This window comes from Penicillium hordei, assembly GCF_028827395.1.
Source record: "Penicillium hordei strain IBT 12815 chromosome Unknown utg000001l_segment0_segment0, whole genome shotgun sequence".
Lineage (NCBI taxonomy): Eukaryota > Fungi > Ascomycota > Eurotiomycetes > Eurotiales > Aspergillaceae > Penicillium > Penicillium hordei.
In genome coordinates this window covers 3,386,637-3,407,422 of record NW_026623142.1, presented here as the reverse complement: position 1 = coordinate 3,407,422, position 20,786 = coordinate 3,386,637, and the positions used below count along the sequence as shown (strand labels likewise).

General features: G+C 47.3%; 6 protein-coding genes across 6 annotated transcripts; 2 read left to right on the top strand and 4 right to left on the bottom strand.

The window, feature by feature from the left end:
* Positions 1 to 153: 153 nt before the first annotated feature.
* Positions 154 to 1,194, bottom strand: N7537_001293 (Rab family GTPase; the record flags this gene model as incomplete). The annotated part of the gene is made up of 3 exons (XM_056892351.1): positions 154 to 791; positions 980 to 1,043; positions 1,111 to 1,194. 3 exons carry the CDS (start codon positions 1,192 to 1,194, stop codon positions 154 to 156), a joined length of 786 nt encoding a protein of 261 aa, XP_056757346.1.
* A 7,356-nt stretch (positions 1,195 to 8,550) lies between these two features.
* On the bottom strand, positions 8,551 to 10,272 carry N7537_001292 (uncharacterized protein; the record flags this gene model as incomplete). Its single annotated transcript, XM_056892350.1, has 6 exons — positions 8,551 to 8,627; positions 8,756 to 9,133; positions 9,212 to 9,284; positions 9,351 to 9,413; positions 9,488 to 9,802; positions 9,896 to 10,272. 6 exons carry the CDS (start codon positions 10,270 to 10,272, stop codon positions 8,589 to 8,591), a joined length of 1,245 nt encoding a protein of 414 aa, XP_056757345.1. The 3' UTR covers positions 8,551 to 8,588.
* A 282-nt stretch (positions 10,273 to 10,554) lies between these two features.
* On the top strand, positions 10,555 to 13,350 carry N7537_001291 (putative phosphoketolase; the record flags this gene model as incomplete). Its single annotated transcript, XM_056892349.1, has 7 exons — positions 10,555 to 10,717; positions 10,781 to 10,855; positions 10,914 to 11,148; positions 11,199 to 11,351; positions 11,402 to 12,332; positions 12,393 to 13,218; positions 13,274 to 13,350. 7 exons carry the CDS (start codon positions 10,555 to 10,557, stop codon positions 13,348 to 13,350), a joined length of 2,460 nt encoding a protein of 819 aa, XP_056757344.1.
* A 2,495-nt stretch (positions 13,351 to 15,845) lies between these two features.
* On the top strand, positions 15,846 to 16,856 carry N7537_001290 (RTA1 domain-containing protein; the record flags this gene model as incomplete). Its single annotated transcript, XM_056892348.1, has 3 exons — positions 15,846 to 16,041; positions 16,101 to 16,193; positions 16,249 to 16,856. The coding sequence occupies 3 exons, from the start codon at positions 15,846 to 15,848 to the stop codon at positions 16,854 to 16,856; spliced, it is 897 nt and encodes a 298-aa protein (XP_056757343.1).
* A 506-nt stretch (positions 16,857 to 17,362) lies between these two features.
* N7537_001289 (uncharacterized protein) lies at positions 17,363 to 18,489 on the bottom strand (the record flags this gene model as incomplete). The annotated part of the gene is made up of 2 exons (XM_056892347.1): positions 17,363 to 18,090; positions 18,183 to 18,489. The coding sequence occupies 2 exons, from the start codon at positions 18,487 to 18,489 to the stop codon at positions 17,363 to 17,365; spliced, it is 1,035 nt and encodes a 344-aa protein (XP_056757342.1).
* Positions 18,490 to 18,764: 275 nt separating this feature from the next.
* N7537_001288 (ATP-binding protein) lies at positions 18,765 to 20,687 on the bottom strand (the record flags this gene model as incomplete). The annotated part of the gene is made up of 5 exons (XM_056892346.1): positions 18,765 to 19,211; positions 19,286 to 19,626; positions 19,686 to 19,927; positions 19,978 to 20,343; positions 20,401 to 20,687. 5 exons carry the CDS (start codon positions 20,685 to 20,687, stop codon positions 18,765 to 18,767), a joined length of 1,683 nt encoding a protein of 560 aa, XP_056757341.1.
* Between the last annotated feature and the right edge of the window lie 99 nt (positions 20,688 to 20,786).

Here is a 20,786-nt window from a genome sequence, read left to right as displayed (position 1 = left end):
TCTCGGGAAATAGCACACTGTGGATTATAAGAGCACACGGAGTCTCCATTGGAGTCGGAACAAGCAAGAAATGAATGGGGGGAAAAATCAAGAGGGACGCCTGTATCCATGGAAATAATTGCAAGAACATCTGCCAAAAAAAAGAGACTCAAATCAGCAAGCACAGCCCTCCTTAGCCGTAGCAGCGTTTCGATCACCCAGGTTGACTCGTGCGTCTTCTGTTGACCGGTTACCCAACGAAGTTTGGCCAGTTCCTGCACCGGTACTGCGACCAGTCTTCAAACTGCTCTCTGGGATGGCATTGGCAATTGCCGTGAAGACATCCACAACATTGGTTCCGGTTTTGGCACTAGTTTCGAAGAACAAAAGACCCTCCTCCTCCGCATAGCCAGTGGCTTCCCGTGTCGACACCTTGCGGGCATCGCCGGTTACAGCATCCTGCACGTCATCTTGCTCATCGCCGCCTTCATCGCCATCCTGGGCCGAATCAGACTCGTTCTGTGCAGCGCCGGCAGCCTCGGAAACATCCCCGCCATCGTTGGTCAAGTCCAGCTTGTTACCGACGAGGGCAATGACAATCCCAGGGCTCGCTTGGCGCTGCAGCTCGGCGACCCAGTGCTTGGCCTTTGTCAGCGAAGAGGGTTTCGTAACGTCGTAGACAACAAGCGCCGCTTGCGCGTTGCGGTAGTACATCGGGGCGAGTGAAGCGAATCGCTCCTGGCCGGCGGTATCCCAGATCTCGAACTTGATCGTGCGCGTAGGAAGGGAACATTTTTGTGTCAGAAATGCGGCTGGGAAGATAACGTTAGTTGGTCATCCTAGTGAAAAGCACTATTTGAGCGGCTGGAGTGGCCCGTTTTCGGGGGTACAACTCAATTTTGGACACAATACACTGCCCCTGGGTTCTCCAGAAAGTATACCATCTGCCAGGGACAGTACCTTGTATCTTGTGGGGGCTAAGTCCATGGGGAAATCTTACCGCCAATGGTTGGTTCCTTGTTCTCCTGGAAATCATTGTTGACGAAGCGGAGGACAAGTGATGACTGAGCGAATAAGAAGAAGTGGTTAGCTGTTGATAATCGTGTGACATGGTGAATGGAGGAGTAGTACCTTGCCCACTGCGGCCTCTCCGAGCAGCACAAGCTTGACACTGCTGCTCGGCTTCGGGGCATTTGCGCTCGCTGATTCGGACATGGCTGAGACAACGAAACAACAGTGAGATTAAAGTAACCACAAGTCAGGCCTTCTGTAGGGTATTCACCTTCGATCGATCAGCGATCAGGCGACCAGATGAGGTGGCAGGTTGATTCAGCTGGTGACCACAGTTCGGGGAATGAGGCTGCCTAGAAGTAAGACAGGAGCTGGAAAACGAGTCGCTGCTCTTGCGCTCGTATTGGTAAATTAATTCAATCCTTGTCAAGGAATGAGAAAAGCAAAGTGTAGTATAGACGTTACTGAGACAATAGTGATTGACCCTGAAGTTGGAGAGGCGGAGGTGGATGATGATGACGGGTGCCTCAATTGGGATTAGCGCGGTCGTCAGTCACCAGTCACGGGAAGCCCGTCTGTTGGAGTATACAACTGACATACTTGTTAGCATGTTTGCATTTGCGCTCATACTTCTACTTGAGGCTTCATTTACTTCTCGTATCTATTTAAATAGACTGACATAAGAGCTAAATTCAATGTTCTAGGATCATCTCCCGCATTGTTGATATCTCACATCATTGGATACACTGCACCGATGGCATGCAGATAACATGGACATGGCTGTCAGGATATGAACACTTGGAAAGAATGAACCCCAAGACAAGTAATATGACTTGATAAAAGACAGGCTACCGCGGGACAAACATGTTTCTGGCACCTGGACAACTGTCGCAATTTGGGCCAGTGCCCAACTGGCCTGCAAGATGATGTCGAGCTCCATTTAGGAAAGACCCTGGTCAGGCTCGGGAGATATCTGCCGATGCACCAGCCAGGCCCGTATCAACAATCGGGCTGTCGTTCCTGTCTCGGCATTAGTCGGCAAGCAAATCTGCCCGATAGTAGCGCAACCGCGGTCGGTCAGGTACAAGCGGAGTACGACGTGAGATGGGTACGAGTTTGCAAACTCGGGGTTACAGAATGCATCTATAAATGTACATGAAGCCGTCGATGGCGGTCTAGACTAGCTGGATCGAGAATGTAGAATAATAATAATAATAATCCATTAGCGCTGACAATTATGGTTTGTGCGCAAAATATAATACACGGGCATCAACGTCAAAGATAAATAGTACAAAAACTCATACAAATGAACCCGGGAGCAGTACCCATCCAATAGTAAAACAAGAAAAGCAATCAAAGCATGCTATTGACCGTGAGGTCGAGGCTCTAGATTTTGGTATCAGCCCATCCCAATCAATATTCCGTCCCGTCTATGCCAAAACGCCGGTAGATAACGAAAAACAAAAGAAACACAAATAAACACAAAGGCACTTTTTGAGATGGGGACCGTGGTATCGAGTCGTATCAGAGAAGTAGAACGTGAGGTGAGGCGGAATAAGGTTTCGAGGCCCGAAAAATAAGGATAAGGCGCATGTGCGAAGACGAGAGATGAAAGGCCGAAGAAAAGAAAAAAAGTTGTCAACGCTTGGTATCCGAAAAGAAAATGCTGAAGGCAGAAAGTCGAGCCGAATTAAAAAGGGTATAATGTCGCGCGATGTCTGTAGCGAATAGGCAAGAAAAAACGTATGGCCCATGATGAGGACAAAGAGGGAAAAAAAAGATAGTGTTACAGATATCTAAGAATTTGGTTAGTTTTGATGCCCAAGGCTGTGTGCTCGGAGTTGACATGTCTTACCAAAATCAGGTAAAACTCCAAAACGCATATGCGTCAAAAACTCCAGCCACTGTTGGGCGCCAGACCATACGAAACATGACCGAGTGGTGTAGAAAGCAATGTTGAGTATGACGAGGGTGTTTCCGACTGAATTTATTTCGGTGGTGGTGGAGGAACGCCGGGCTTCTTCACCCCAGTCGTGTCGTAGGCTCCTCTTCCCATGTTGAAAGCAGATAGGTCCCGAAGGATCATGTTAAGGTCTGCAGAGGAAGTCATGGTTAGATGCTGAAAGTAGAAATGTTTTTTTTTTGTTGTGATAGAAATAGGCGAGTGATTCGCGAATGCGCCAATGACAGGGTGAGGAATGAGATGAGATGGTGTGAGACTTACCAAGTAAACACGACGTCGACGCCAGGATCTTATATAGATTTGGGAAACAAGCAGACAAACGAAGTACCAATCCAACCACCCGTGAAAATCAAATTTCTTTTTTTTTAGAAAAAGAAAAAGATCTAGACAAAAGAACCGGTGGTGCAGGCGATAGATGCAAATGCAGTCCGGATCGGAAAAGTCGGTCCTTTTGTAGAATCACCACTAGGATAACGCGGGATCCAACAGAATCGTAGGGCAGGAATGTGACGAAATGGGCTCAACAAATGAGAATCGAGTGTCTTGTGGGAAAAAGCAAGATGGTGGACGACAGGTCGCAGCTCGTTGCTTTTTATGAGTGGTAGATATAGAATAAATCAAAGAATAAATCGAATTCTCAAAATGATATGCGCGAGGGTGGCTGCAGCGAATCCATAAAAATCGCGATCCGAACCAAGAAAACGGGTCAGAAGGGATATGAGTTTAAGACGGCAAGGAGCAAAGGAGGAAGTGCTCCGGAACTGGCTCCGGTCGATCCGGACAAAGTTCAAATCGACGTATCGCAAGGGAGAAGGGAGAGGAAAGGAGGGCGGTAGGGGGTGGATGTGTAGAAAGATGGTTATCAAGTATGTTGAAAAGGAAATAGGAAGGGGGGATTTACGTTGATATAGACGGTTTTCGTAGCATTGGATTTTAAATTTAAATTTATCCTTTTTATCCTTTTTTTTTATTAGAAAATCAATAAAGGCCTGAAAATCAAATCAAAATAAAATCAATTAAAATAAAATCCAAAAAATCATATATATTTTATGTATTTTATATATTTTTCTTATATTTTTCTATTCTATTTTTCGTTTTTAGTACAGCGGCTCTCCCGTCCCCTGGTCCCGGGGAACAGGAACACACGAAATGTTCCCCCTTTCCTTTCTCCAACGTTTCTAATCTATACGCTTACCTATTTAGTCGGTTTTCGGCCAAATATGCCATTTAAATCAAATGAATATATCAATTAATAATAATAATAAAAAAAGGTACCCTCTGATTCATCACAAGTACATCTGAGATACATCTAACCCATGTCTTCACTACTGTCAAGTCCAGAAGTCCAGAAGTCCAAAACTCTCCGCTATTATGTATCAACTAGCCGTAGAAGCTCTCCACTATAAAGCTAGGAACCAAATCTCCGGGCAGCCTTGGTGCATAAGTGGAGCAAAAAAAAAAGGGCAAAACAGCCGCAGGAACGAGAGACGGATCCCTCCGAATAATTTATTTAATTTTTCTTTTCTCGCGTGGTCGGTCTCCATCGGGTTTGCTAGTTTCCTACAATAGTATTAGACCCAAGAAAAGAAGCAAGATACTCACAACTCTAATAACCAAGGGGGATGACATATGATGCCTAGGTAAGTAATCCCCTAGCCAACCCACCGATCCCAGGTATTTCGGCTATTAATTAAGGCCACCCGGTCTTTCACGCGGGCTCCCGTGCAATAACTCACTTATTAAGACCAGTCGCAAAATTCGAATCTAGTCTCGGAAGTCTTTGAATCAAGCCCCGTCAATTTGCCTACAATTTACAATTCAAATGACACGAGACAGATCAGAAGCCAACTCAACATATCGCAATTTTGACATCATTCCCGTCGGCTTTGTCTGATTCTCTACACGCCGATCAAGAAAAGGAAAAAAAAAAAGAGAAAGGATTATCTTTATGATCCTGGGCTCCATCATAGGGGGTGGAGATACGCTAAACAAAAGGAGGCATTATTACGGCCGCCCAAAAAACGAAATCCCGTCTCGGTTACGTATGAACATTCTTTTCGCCTTCTAGCCTTCCCTTTCTTTCCCGGGAAGCTGGGTAAAGACAATAAAGAACCTTGGTGCCCGCAGATACAATACATAACAGAACAAATTATAACATCTAGAAACATTCTAAAAGCCCCCACCCCCATAATCCGGGCTTTGTCTAGAAGGCCCCGAGGTTATTTAAGGGTATCTGCGTCAGCTTCATATTTGCCACGCTGGAGCCTACATATTTCATCAAATGGCTACGTTTACTCCGTATAGTGACCCTCTGTGGCAGGGTTCACATTACGAGCTTCCAAGCTTGTGAAAGAGGAGTCGTAGGCGTGTTTCAGCCCCGTGTCCACCCATGCCAAAAGGAGGAATTCCGCTCCCGTCGGCACTAAATCTATGGTCTCCCTCGTGGAAATCGGGGGCTGGAAGATCTACCGTATGGTAGATTGCAGCGTACCGTTGAGAGATTCAAGGTTCCCAACGTGACTATACTAGATCGATCTCACCACTACTTCCTAGCACTGTGGCTTGCTCTGTTACACCATTCTCCTTATTGAAACAAGACATTCTCTCACGCCTTCCTTTCAGATCCTCCTACATTTTCACATGTTTAAGATGAGGGAAATATACTGTGTCTTTCTCCGTGATCATCTCCTGTGGACTAACTCCTTCAATAAAAAAAAGAAGTCACAGGCATACCCCAATATATATTAATATTTACGTACATGTACTCCGTATCCCGACCTAGAATAAAAGGAATAATGTGGAAAAAAAAGGCATCGGGAATCGAAGGAAACGAGCGTCCTATACGGAGTAGTGGAACTGGACTGTTATCGTACGGACCCCGTTTCAATTACAGCTAGAACAGCGCTAGAAACGGGAGAAAACTAAGAGTCTCCATTTCAGTCTCCATCAGCTCCATCAGCTCCATCGAGTGCTCCATTCTATCACATAGTCAACCTTAATGGCCCCAGTTGTCGTTTTTCCTCCCTCCCCCTTTTTCCTTGTTGGGAATACATCTGAGCCCAACGGATTGAGGATCTTACATGACCCAATATTGTGGTTCATACAAAACACGGAGTAGATGTTCTAGATACTCCGTAAACCGAAATAAAGTCTAGAGAACCTGCATTAGTTCGAAAAACAAGGTTGGGCGATTGCATGAACCGGCTTCCATGGTTTCCGGAATGTCTTAGTCTTCCCGAGACTGGAACCATGGTAGTCCACCATATTTTTGTTAATTTTTGATATCTCAATGTGTTCCTTTGTTTGAATCTGGAAAATCGCAACTACCCGCACCTTGATTGTGGCGTTACGATATCCAAAAAAAAAAAAAAAAAAACGGTCGCGGATCACCACCCGCATTGACTTCGGGATTTGCCTTGCAACGCCTCGAAAGCCAGGGGGTTCCCGGTCCGGATGCATCGAGCCCCAGCCGAGTTCTTTGTTCATCTGACAAGCAATGTGAATGTGTCAACGCTCCTGAAATTGGGATATCGGTGACTTTGTTTTCATTTTTGAAAATGCTTTTTTTTTCTTCTTCTGGATGTGCTCTGTGGCGGAATACTGTCTCTTAGCAATCTATATGTCACTAGGAACAGGGGAATGGCGCACTAAGACTCCGCGGATGTAAAGCCGGGCGATCTTAGTTCACTTTTCCGATTCCCTCAAAACAAGGCTCCATATATGGAAAATTCTGGAAGCACTATACGCTCCATAGTAGATAGTTATAATGGGCTATACTTAGGTGGTGTCCACAGTAGGTATTCCGTCTGTACTCCGCCAGTTAAAGTCATTTTAGGGCTAAACTGGGTTGACTAGAAAGAAATAGAAGAAATAGAAACAAATCAGAGTCAACCCAGTTGGAATTGGAACCACTTTCCCCGTCCCGAGACAAACGCTTTTTCAGCCGCCTCAATTCTTAGCTTCTCCTTTTTATTTGAAAATCATTTCGGTACGATGTACGGAGTATACTCCACCAAGCTCCGGACTTCCTAACTGACTCCCGAGACATGGCGGCAGCTCACAGCCGAACAAAGAAGGTGGGAAAAAAAAAGTGGACTGGACTTTTAGACCTCTCTGGACTGTCTGGACTCTCTGGATGGGTGACAGGCCCAAATCCACAGCGTGACCCGGTTACCTGATTAACTCGCAGGAAAAGAAACGAAATTGACGATCGACAGCTCCACGGCTCCAGCACCAGTCTGCCGGGTTCGATCGTCCCCTTTTTTTTTTTTTCTGCCGGGTCAACCCCTGACTTCGGGTAGCTATTTTAGTTGTCACTACATGATGCATGAAGGGGGGGGAGGGATTATGACTGATCGAGCCATACAAATACAAAAAAAATCGAGTGTGACCCACGTCAATATGAGTCGGTTTTTCGTCGGGGGATCCGCGGCCACTTGACGCGTGAACGGATAATGTTCCCCGAGGTACTCCTGCACGGTAATCATGTCTTTGGGGACCGATGTACATCGTACATACCTAGTGTGTCACACTTTCTGCACTTTGTACATGCGGATATGCGGACATGTACAGCTGTATGACACACTGCTGAGCCAAAATAAATAAAAAGAAGAAGAAGCAAAAGTACATTCTCATTCTGCAGTGTCGATCGCTGCGATGCAACCTTGGCCCTTGGACGCCATCATTGATGATCTGATGATCTGATGTCTGATCCTCTAGATAACAATGCAATGATTGATACTAGTTGGGACTCGGGCACGCCTCCTAATTCGCTAGTACATTGACTTCGCTAATTGCAATGTTGTTTGTCTGAGCCCGCTAGCCTGCAGATCATCAGAGCCACCAGGGCCACAATTGAGACTTCGATCCCCCCCCCCGGCGAGGGCGATCGCCTTCGATCGCGTCAATCACCCATTTTTCTGTGTCTTGCATACAATCAGACTAACCTTGGGGACCGGGGAAGAGCCTTCCACCCGAAGCTATCAAATCCGACAACCTGGATGTGTCACATTCACTCCTGATTCAGGTTACATTTCAGCTTTATTTTTAATTTCTAATTTCTTTTCGATTGTTTGGAATATGGGGTACACGATCCACAACAAAGTAACCCAAGCTGGCGCTGGTATGCAGGGACTGCGTCCTCAGGCCTCTCTCTTCCCCCTACCTACTGCTGTTGTAGAACTAACGCCCCAGGAATGATAAATGATGCATTGCATTGAAATGAGGCGCAAAATATGACCAAGTACCTGGGACTACTCCGTATAGTCTTACCGATTCCCAATCACCGGGTTTGGCAATCCAGGGCTGAGAACTGACCCATCGGAGACTACCTGTCAACCCAGCCACATAGGATCCCCTTCCCCAGTGGCAAGTGTCAAAAGGACGGGGCGAAATATGTCAGATGTTCATTAAATTTAGATTAGGGATTTGGATTTGGATTATTTGGAATATTTCGATTGAGTATGTACAGGGTGGTAGAGAACCTTATAGAAGATATCAATATTATATGTCGCAAGTCAACCATGTTCAGCTCGCCATCCCCCTCCATTGATCCCCAAGGTAGGTACTATTGTCACTGCCAATGACAAAGAAAAGAAGAAGGAAAAAAACAAAGCTCAACACCGCGCATGAGAAATCAGCTTCGCGAACATGCACAGTGATATGCCATTTCAAACTGCAAGTGAATGTCAAGTTAGTAAATCAAAGTACACAAAAATAACAACCTATAACCGAAACCTACAACTCCACGAGAGGTCGAGGATACGGTCACAGTCAATGATCCTCAATATTGAGACAACATACCTGTTCATTGGTCTGACAAACTAAAGCCCGGGGCCCCTTACTGGAACCCTTGGAGATATCCTTGACCGTCTCCTCATCCTCAGGCCCCTTGTCATTGGCCACATTATCGATTGCCAAACCTAGACACTGGCATTTATCGATCAGTGTCCGTCTCAGCAAGGCGCTCTTCTCACCGATCCCACCGGCGAAGACTACACCGTCTAGTTCACCGTTCAGTTTAACGTAGTAGCTGCCGATGTAGCCCTGGATACGGTCGACGAATATATCGAATGCAAGTTTATGTGCTTTGCTTGGTGGGTTCTCCACCGCAATCTGAGAGAAGTCGGTTGTTCCTGTGAGGGCTTTCCAACCTGATTGTTTGTTGAGGATATCCTCCGCCTGAAAAGTGTTGGATTTGGTTAGTATTTTCTTGTTATCTTTTTTTTGGCATCGACTCTCTGCATTGGGCATTCATACTGTGCTGATGTGCATTTCTGACGTGCTGCCTGGGCTTAATTTGCCTGCTTCGTTGGTATAATGGAAGACCAATCTAGATCACCAAGTATCAGTTCACCATAGCTACATTGTCAGGGAAATCCAGCGGGTTTCAACTCACGATGGATCAATACTTCCACTACGTGTTGCACCGGGTAATCCTGCCAAAGGAGTGAGGCCCATTCTAGTTCCCGTATTAGCACAACTCCCAACTAGAGATAGATTAGGATGTAGTATGAACTGCATCCCGTGACTCACGATGTATCTACCGACTTCCCGTCCTTGATCGCACAGATCGATGCCCCGCTCCCGATATGCATAACGATGAGATTCGTTTTCTCGATTGGTTTGTTCAAAAATTGTGCTACAGACCGCAGGATGAACGAGTAGCTGATCCCGTGGAATCCATACTTGCGCAGACCATTCGCCTCGGCGATTTCTTGGTTGATTGGGTACGTGCGTATGGCTTCGGGGATTGTCTGATGGAAAGCAGAGTCGAAGAAGGTGATACTTCTAACTTTGGGAAGCTCTACTCTGCACAGGCGAACTATCTCCAGCGCGGAGAAATTGTGGCTTTTGGTCGGGTGGGGTTAGCGGGAGGTATATAATCGACCCAGGTTTGGATATGATCCTGGAAATGTAAAGACTCGGGATGGATGAGCTTACAGAGGTGCAAGATCTTCCAGCCCTTTCAAGTGATCAAGTGTCTCGTCATTTATTTCGACTGCGTCGCGGTAGTCTCCTCCGTGAACGACTCGATGACAGATGTATTCTAGATCGTCGACGCTGGTGACTTCGGAAAGATCAGGATCGCTGAAACAGCGCTGCAAGAGGTATTTGAATGCATCTTGGGGGGTGCTGAGTTTTTCTTTGACTTCCTCTTTGTGCTTTTTGTCTCCTTGTTGGTACTTGAGTGTAGGTGGGGGTGCGGTGATTCCGGAGATCGCCGCATCTGCAATGGTTCTTGGTGGGTTCTCGAAAGTATAGAAGGTAATTTTGACGGAGGATGAACCCGCGTTAACAGCAAGGATTGATTTGGGCATTTTGAGGCTGTTACGATAAATTGAGTGAATGACTTTGGAGATCCGAATGGATTTTTAAAGCTGAACTTATGTTAGCTAGTCGTGGTGATGTCAGGATGGGGAATGACGTCGACAACACGGAGAACAAGGCGGACCTGTACAGCCAATTTATTACCTGTTGTCTCTTCCAATTTCACTTGTCACTTTCAATCTTCGTTCTATCTTTTTTTGTTCTACCTTGAACTCGTCTTTGTTCTTTTGTTCCTGCCAAGCCACCGAAGAACCTACAATATCAAATTCACCATGCCTCCGGAAATCATAAGCGAGCCAAATCCACAAGCACTGCCATCGCATCTCCCAGACTATCTTGAGAAATTGAGCGTGAAGTTGGATCATAAGAGCCTAGATGAAAAGACCTACGATGCCTTGCTCAAGTTCCGTCGAGCGGCTTGTTACATTGCGGCAGGTGAGCGCAATTATGTGCTATATATATATATATATACTAAAAGCGTGACTAACTTAATGCTAGCTATGATATTTCTGCAAGAAAATACCCTTTTAAAGTCGGAACTCACATTTCAACATGTTAAGCCTCGACTGCTTGGTGAGTAGCGTCCTCAAAATATTCAACTTGCTCATTATGGCTGATGCCATGCCCTCAGGCCACTGGGGAACATGTCCGGGCCTAGTTTTGGTCTACTCTCATTTGAACTACCTGATCCGGACAATGAATCTGGACATGCTGTACGTCGTTGGCCCTGGTCATGGCGCGCCGGCAATACTAGCCGCTCTATGGCTAGAGGGCTCGCTGGAAAGATTTTATCCCGAGTACTCGCGAGACAGCAAAGGCCTGCACAATTTGATCTCGACCTTCAGCACAACAGCTGGCTTTCCCAGGTCGGTGCCTCGCCCTGCTATTTGGTTCCCTGGCTAACAGTTATACTCAGCCACATCAACGCCGAGACACCTGGTGCTATCCATGAAGGTGGAGAACTAGGATACGCTCTAGCAGTGTCCTTTGGCGCTGTTATGGACAACCCCCATCTGATAGTGCCCTGTATTGTCGGTGATGGAGAGGCTGAAAGCGGTCCCACTGCTACGTTCGTCGATTATTTCCCCCTTTGTACTGTCCAACGCTAATAGCGGACAGGTCCTGGCATGCAATCAAGTATATCGATCCAAAGGAGTCCGGTGCAGTTTTGCCAATTCTACATTTGAATGGATTCAAGATCAGCGAGCGCACTATCTTTGGATGCATGGACCATAAAGAGCTTCTGGCCCTCTTCAGTGGGTACGGGTATCAGGTTCGCTTTGTGGAGGATATCAGTGATATTGATGCGGATTTGCACTTCTCTATGGTCTGGGCTATTAAGGAGATCCATAAGATCCAGCAGGCTGCCCGTTCTGGGAAGCCGATCATGAAACCGAGATGGCCGTTGCTGATTCTGCGCACTTCCAAGGGTTGGTCAGGGCCCAAGCAGCTTCATGGCAAGTTCATTGAGGGCTCGTACCATTCGCACCAGGTGCCATTGCCAAAAGCAAAGACCGACAAGGAGGAACTGGATCTGCTGCAGGAGTGGCTTTCTAGCTATAAGCCAGATGAGCTGTTCACTTCGAACGGTGATGTAATTGACGAGATCAAGTCTGTGATTCCCACAGAAGACAAAAAGAAGCTAGGCCAGCGCATTGAGGGCTACAACAGTTATACGCCACCGAAGTTACCGGATTGGAAGCCCTTCTGCACGGAGAAAGGCTCTAGCGCAAGCGCCATGAAAGTGATTGGCAGCTTCATTAATCAGGCATTCAAGGACAACCCAAGCACCGTACGACTGTTCTCACCGGACGAGCTGGAAAGCAACAAACTTGATGAAGTGTTCGAAGGCACAAACCGCAATTTCCAATGGGACGAGTTCGCCAACGCCCGCGGCGGCCGTGTAATTGAAGTCCTTAGTGAACATATGTGCCAAGGGTTTATGCAGGGTTATACCTTAACCGGCCGCGTCGGTATTTTCCCGTCCTATGAGAGCTTCCTCGGCATCATTCATACGATGATGGTGCAGTATGCCAAGTTCCTCAAGATGGTCAGCTGATCTTTTTCCCTTGCTAATGTCAATTCCGTACTCACAAAATACTCTATGTAGGCTCTGGAAACAAATTGGCACTCCGGCGTCAGTAGTATGAACTACATCGAATCGAGCACCTGGACGCGCCAGGAACACAACGGCTTCTCTCACCAGAACCCATCCTTCATCGGCTCTGTGCTAAAGCTAAAGCCCACTGCAGCTCGTGTATACTTGCCACCGGATGCGAGCACTTTCCTGACAACCGTGCACCACTGTTTAAAGTCAAAGAACTACATCAACCTGATGGTGGGCTCCAAACAGCCTACTCCAGTGTACCTGACTCCCAAAGAGGCCGAAAGCCACTGTCGCGCAGGGGCATCGATCTGGAAGTTCTGCAGTACGGACGATGGTGCTAAACCCGATGTCGTGCTGGTCGGCATTGGTGTTGAGCTGATGTTTGAAGTAATTGCTGCGGCAGCACTTCTACGTAAGCTCATACCAGAGCTGCGTGTTTGCGTCGTGAACGTAACAGACTTGATGATTCTTGAGAATGAGGGCACGCATCCGCATGCCCTGTCCACTGAGGCATTCGATACTCTGTTCACTCCTGATAAGCCTATTCACTTCAATTACCACGGCTACCCAACCGAGCTTCAGGGCCTGCTCTTTGGACGTCCACGTCTTGATCGTGTCACTGTCGGGGGCTATATCGAAGAGGGTAGCACCACCACGCCTTTCGATATGATGCTTGTCAACCGTGTCTCGCGTTTCCATGTCGCTCAGCAGGCTATTCGTGGTGCTTCCAAGGTGAATGAGAAGGTCCGGGTTTATCAGCAAGAGCTGAATGCTCAGCTTGAGGGGAGCATCGTCAACACGAGGAAGTACATTGTGGAAAACCGCGACGGTAAGGACCCTAACCTATTTGCAATTTGCCATGCAATACTGACTTTCGCTTCTAGATCCTAAGGGTATTTATGACACGCCGCAATTCCACAACTTCCAGAAACCGGCCGAGTCATTCTGGAATATTGAGTAGTTCTACTCAGAGCAATCCATGTCATTCTAGATTAATCAATTATGAAATGTGCGAAGGAATGAAACCTAGCCATATTCTTCTTTCTCCTTAACTTCTGCCTATAAAGATAGAACATGTTTGCCTACATTTCGTGTTTGGAGAAAGCTCAAATGTAGTCCCCCGCAGCCTTCGGATCCGCTCCAGTCATACACACACTCCGACCAGCCAACGAAAAGACGACGAGGCGCAATACTCATCAATATGTAGCAGCCTGTTTCCCCCTCATGCGCCGAGCTTAGTCGTTACAGCCTTGGCATACCCAGTCTTAAGAGTATTCACGCGAATCAACGGATGCCCAGGTCGACTACCCCACTCCGAAGCAAGTTAGGGGCTGAGACCACGAACTGTACCTTCGGAGGATTTATAGCCGACGAGTTTCTATCCACCGCCCGAATCTTAGCCTAATCGCTGTCTATCGTCACACTGCCACCCCCCGACTCCAGCGCAAATCGCCACACCACAAAGCGGATGCTCCAATCCGGGAACAAAGTAAGCGAACACATTTCCAAGGTTGGAAGCTGCCTAGCATCTGTGACATCTATCTTGTGTTATGTCAATATGGGTGCCTTGGTCGGCGGCAAAGATTCGGAAGGTATCTGGGAAGTGGATCAGTGTGAATCTTAATGTCACTGCAGGAGGGATACATCTATATCGACGCAAGCAGTAATGTAATCTCCTGGACTTGACCAAGACGAGTGGTTCATCGATATCATCTCTCGCATACCCTATGAGGACTGTTTGCTCCCGCATATTTATACAGTGGGCATAGCCCCAGGCTCAGCCGCCAAATGTCCTTTGGGCGGAGGGTCTAATCGGACTGGTGACTTGTGCGTGGGTTGTCTTCCAAGGTTCATATGGGTGATCTCACTCAGCATAGCGCATTATTTTGTCCGGTCGGAATACCTCCGCAGCGTTGATATCCCGCCCGCCAGGGCGAGGCTTAATCTCCTTTTTGATCATGACAGCTGAGAGATACCTTTGTTCTGTTGGATAGTTGACTGGAACTTTGAGAATCAGTATGGATGGAATTGTTATTTGGCCATATGGAATGTAAATGGACTACTTTTTGTGGAGTTAACTAATGACTCTGGAGGGATTCGGGTATTGGAACTATGTTGTTGCGGTTGTCTAAAGATCGGCGATCCTCTTGCCTTTCATGGTTTAGGCTGAGACTATACGAAGTATGAGTTCCTTGGGCTATTCTTTTGTTGTTGAACTTTTAGCCATGGACGTTGCCAGCAGTCTATTATTTTAAAGATTGATGTTTAGGTTAATATGAGGAGATAATTCAAGACTAAAATCAAGTACGAATAAACAGCAGAAGGGTGTGGATCCTTTCGATTTTTTTCATAAAAATTTTTCCCCTCCGTCAGATACGTCCTTCCGCTGCCATCCGAGACCGTGGACCTAGAATGTCATCCGATATCCCGAAACTAGGGCCAGGGTCGGGGCTAGACTTCATCTTTAAATGAGATTGTCTCTTGTTGTCTTGAAGCGGTGTCCCAACTGATTCTTGGATATTGAGCCGCATCCTATCGCATTATAGAGTACTCCGCACAGAGTCCATGCTTTCATGCTGGAAGCCGGAGGTATAAAAACCGGGATCCCTCAGACCACCTGGCACCTGATTTCCGATTGCCGTGACTCATTTGACCTTTTATAAACATTTGAAGCCTTCCGTTTGGCCTGCCGACAGTTTTACCGGAGGTAGATACCCCCAAAGTAGAATCCTTCGGGGCTGAAGTAAACTAACGCTAAACCCGAAAGGGATGATCTTGCGAGGTATTGCGAGGTAGCCGCAGTTCGGCCCGATTCTCTATCAGATCTCGTCGTATTCTTTTCTTATTTTTGACTTGGTTTTGATGTCATGGTCCCTCTAGTGGTCCATAGGGAGACTAAAGTACAATTCCCACGTAATCTAACAGGCGAAGGATACCCCCACCGTGGGGTTGTCTGCCCGATTATGCGGCAGGTTCTTACCATATGAATATGCATTTTCGCTTTCTATACCAACCAGAGCCGGCCCGTTTATCAACCCGCTCCAAATGCTGGACACTGGACACTGGACGCTTGAGGCTAGACAAGTTGAATGTCGGGATTGGTTGCGCCGATGCGGGTCTGATACTCCCCGGTAGATTATTTGAATGGTAGACGTGCATTAAGGGATCGTGGCTTTGGCCTTGAAAGGTCTTTTCCGATAGTGGGGGCTCAGCCATGCTTACTCTTATTTATACTCAAGTTCCCGTTAATATTGAGGCCTAATTCTTGCTATGTTCTGGGTATCTTTTCGATTTTGGACAAACAAGGCAGCCGCCTATAAACCTCTCTCCTAGCCTTCCAAAGAATCTCTATCTATCTTCCAATATATCCAAAAACTACGGATTTACTGTTAGCTTTACTTTTTTTTCGCAATTTCTCCGATAGTGGTTTACTGAGGTCATTCATCTTCCTTCGCCATGGACGACAGGATACAACTGCAATCCAGCTGTCCTGCCTATATCGAAGGCGTTAAAACCTCATACGGATATGTCCCATCGCTGGGAGCAGGCATTGCCTACTGCGCACTCTTCGGTCTCTCAATGATCGTCCACACAATCCAATTCACCTGGAAGCGACAATGGTGGGCAAGCGTGTTTAGTGTCGGATGTTTGGGTAAGGCCTGTGACACTTGAAACCCTAACTCCCCGCAAGACTAACAACAACAACAACAGTCGAAGTAATCGGCTGGGCCGGTCGTACCTGGTCAGCTAAATGTCCATACAACTCAACTGCGTTCCTTATGCAAATCTCCACCCTCATCATCGGTAAACCACCTTCTTACTACTGACACATCCATTACCCCAATCTAACATTCCAAAGCCCCAACCTTCTTCACAGCAGGAATCTATGTCCTCCTAGGCCGCTTCATCCAACTCCTCGGCCCCGAATCCTCCTTCATAAAGCCAAGCCTATACCTCTGGATCTTCTGCACCTGCGACATAATCTCGCTCGTCGTCCAAGCCGTCGGCGGCGGCTTGGCTTCCGGAGAAGCCGACAAGATCGGCGGCGACACCGCAACTGGCACGAACATCATGGTCGCTGGCATCGTCTTCCAGCTCTTCTCGATTACCATCTTCGCCGTCTGCGCGGTCGACTTCATCCGCCGCACTATGCGCAAACATCTGCTGCAGTCCGTGAAGGGCTCGGTCATCCCCCTGTTTGCCGCCATGATACTTTCCATCGTCTGTATCTATATTCGGAGTATCTATCGTACGATCGAGTTGGTGCAAGGATGGGATGGTTATCTCATTACTCACGAGGCGTACTTTGTTGCGCTTGATGGGGCTATGATGGTTGTTTCGGTGGTTGTGTTTAATGTGATACATCCTGGATGGATGTTGCCCAGTGGTAAGTCTGATTCGTTCAAAATGGTGCCCACTTCGGTTGATCGATTGGACAAGTATCAGGATCCGCCTACTAACTGGTGATTGCTTTGATAATTGTGCTTGTTTCTTGGTTGGTTCCTGTTTCATGTTTTGGGATCGGTCTTGCTCGTCTATACCTGTCGTGTTTTATTTATGATTGCCCCAGCAAATACTAGATGATCGTTCTGAATGTTATACAGCGATCCAAGTCGACTTAGATTTACGATTAATTCCAATTTCAAAGTAGTTTGAAGATATCAGGTCAAACAAAGACAGAAGAATAATCAATGGACACCCCAAGTAAGAAAGAGCAATACTTGGATGTTAGAAAAAAGTGTAAAAAACGGAAATTTTAGATAACGAAAAGAATCCCCACGGCTGATCAGCGGAAGGTATATATCGTACTTGCAAAAAAACCAACAGAGACATTACAATCAAGCGCACCATAAGGAATAGGATACTGGATATGAAGGATATCACTGTATCTATGTCTCACGCACCCGGCGCAGCTGAAACGAAAATAAACCTGGGAGTACACATCCCCCATGCTGTCGTTATCACGTATAATATCATACACCATCAACGGCTTCGATCCAGCCGAAGGTTGCTCCTGCGATTAGCGTCGCAAATGCCCAGACTGCTCCCCAAGTGGCGGCACCTTCAACAGAGACATCGCTGATTGTGCCGGCCACTTGAACAATCGTGTTGAGCAGGACTCCAAGCGCAAGAATAATGGACCGAGAAACCAAAACTCTTGTTTTGGTGGTCAATTTGCCCCAAGTGTTACGACAAATGGACGCAGCCAAATATTCACCCTCACAGCACCTCGCAGACCCAGCGTGAGTGGTCGAATAGCCAGTGGAACTGACAAATAAAAAGTCACGCGCGGCCCAACCAGCAGGAATCAGAGTCAGGAAGAGGACAGGCAATCCGGCAGGGCCAGCGTGCGCCGCGCTGATATCCGGGAGACCCTCAAAGTGAATGACCAGCTGTGTAGGAAGCCAAGTCGCATAGCTGGCGTACAGTACAACGCTGAAAATTGAGGTTGCCAGCAGCGTCGTGAAGATAGTGGTAGTCTTGTCTTGTAGAATGTTTCGATTGGCAACTGCATCAGGAGGCGCCTGCGAGAGATTGTGGACGGACGAGGGCCGGCGCAGGAGGGCGAAGGGAAGCGCTGTTGAGATGATCGTGACCCCATATGCTATCAGTGCAGAAGTCGGGCGGATGCCGTAGAAGAATGACAAGAGAGAGTACGTTGGCAGGTGGGTCAGGAATAAGAACGATGCCACATCACGACCTGATCGCAAGCAAAAGGTTAGTCTCTATACATAGCTGTAGAAACCTCTTGTCCGGACGCAAGGGACCATGTGTAGGGTACTCAATACTTACCATCAAATCCTAGAACCCAGGCCAATCCGACCTCCACAGCCCTCCAGGCTATCAAACCCCCCACTTCCCACCATTCTTCGAGGTGTTTGCTGATAGGCCCGAGATCGCCCACCGTCAAGGTAGATGTGAGTGTGAACAGAACAGAGCTCACAATGAGACTGCTTAGGACAACAAGGATGAAACGGACTGGAGATGGGATGCACGCCAACCGAGAGGTCTGTGCAGTGGCCGTCATCGCGAGCTCGCGCGCAGGTCGCGCGCTATCGCTCCACGACACAGTTCGCTTCTTGGGAGTCCTAGTCGGCATTTTGAGGCTTCCAAATTTGAAGATCGAGGTGACTGCAATGCAGAGTTTAGAGCAAAAATCACTGGCAATCGCTTTCTCTTAGTTGAAGCTTGGAAGAGAAAAAGAGAAGGCGGGTGGAATATATGGTTAGCGGTGAGCATACGATGATGTCACTATTGCTCTTTCCAAGGACTCGGCAACTTGATGTCTACCTGTGTACCACATACATACATAGTATATTTGCAATTACAGTGAGACCTCTCATCCATGAATTTATGACATACTATACAAATTAACTATTCTTGATCTTCACCTTCACCTTCCCGTTCTGCCACAGCAAATTCAACTGTTCCACTCTCTCGTCCGCGGTTGTCCCGTACAACAACGCGATACTTGCCACTGTCCCAGAGATCTTTGATAGTCAATTCGCGAGTACGGCCAAGACTCTCAATGTCTCCAATGCGCTCCAATGTGCCATCCAAGTGCTTGTCGAAGTTCTCTATAGCGCAGATTTCTTGGAAGGCACGCTGCATAGGTACTGAATCGGCACGCACCATGGCTCGCGAATCAATAGTAAAGATATTTTCATGATCGTAAGATTGAATAAAGTCAGCACGGGTCATTATCTCGCGCGCTTCGTGGAGCGGAATTTGGGGCAGGATGTGGCCTTGCTCTTCGTGGTAGTTTGACTCCATCTCTTTCTCTTTGTCTACCAGCGCTTTCGCCAGAACCATAGCTGCAGACTATGTTGTGATACAAATTAGCTTGAGTTGCATCGAAGGAAAACGAACCAGGAGACCACATAGTGTGTACTTACGGCGTACTTCTGCTGGTCCATCACATCGTCATCCATCTCCATTCCGAGGATCCAGCACTTGTTTAGGAACCATGTTTTCTCGGCTTGACAGATCTCATCGCAGGTCCTCGTAATATCCTGAGACTTGGCCACACGGTTCAGGAAGGATAGTCGTCCACCAACTTTGTCATAGACTTGCTCAAGGACCGCAGATGGAAGTGTCTCGTTGTGGAATTGCTGGCGATATTTCTTCAAAGCACTCATCGCTTTGTCCTTGGGCAGATCTGTCACAGGAATGACCTCCATGCGGGTTGCATAACGCTTCAAGCGCTCGTATACCCAATAGTCATCGCTGTTAAGGACTTGAAAGCAACAAAGTTAGGCTATGAAAAGAAGAAGAAAATGCCCGTCAGAAACTTACTTGTTGTAACGAGACCACTGGCAGCCCATTGCTCGGCACGCTGCTGGATCATCTCAAGCAAATCTTGTCCGTCATGGTCGTCTCTAACTAAATGGGTACTGTTGATGATCAGAATAAGAGGAGTCGATCCATCCTTCCTTCTGGTGAGAGCCACTTTCTCTAGCTTGTTGAAGGCGCGCTCGATGTCCAAGAGAGCCGTGGTGTCTCTTGGTCCACGGATGCTGAAAAGGCTACCGATATAGCTGGGTATTATTAGCGTCATGCTCTTGTGGTGATGACAAAACAAGCTTACTCCTCGTGGAACTCGTAGTCCAAAGCTTTACCCAGTCGGATTCGGAAGATTTCGAGATCAGCATGCGCTTCGAACAAGGCACAGCTGTTGCCATTGATCTTGCGCATGGCCTCCAAAAGCATCGAGGTCTTGCCAGTGCCCTTCTCACCAATCATTAGATAGTAGTGGCCACTTTGTTTCCCGGCTACAATATCGTCGATTTTGGGTTGCTCGTTGCGAACGACCCAATGTTCCTCATGGCGGTACTTGTGTTTTCCAGAAACAACACCCGCAACCTCGAGAGCAGGATCACCTGGGTTGAAAGCATTGTCCATCTTGTCCAAGATCAAATACTTGTAGTACTGGTGATACCAATATCCCGCCGCGCTTAGGGGCAAATTAGCCTCAGCAACGCATGACTTGAATAATATAGATAAATCTTACCCTAAAATACCGATTGATGCTGCCGTGGTCGCCGCAGATTCAAGCATCTTGAGTATCGTAGATTTGAAGTTGGGTTCTGAATCGCCGTTACGACCTTGACCCTTGCCCTTTCCCTCATCCGAATCATTCTGATCGGTGGGGTCCGGGGTCATTTGACCAGTGTTCTGGGGGTTTGAGTTGAACCGCTTGGGTGTAAGCATCGCAACGCGGCTGTTAATCCTGAAAGGCCTTGGCAGGCCCTGTCGGGCATAGCACCTCGCCGGCTGTGCGAGTCGGCTCCATAGCATCGTGATTGGGCTTCTTGGCGTTTGTATGCCGGGGGGCCAAGTCCTTCAGTAAAAGATGGGTAATGAAGAGTGAGAATGTATATCTTGGTCAAAGATAAT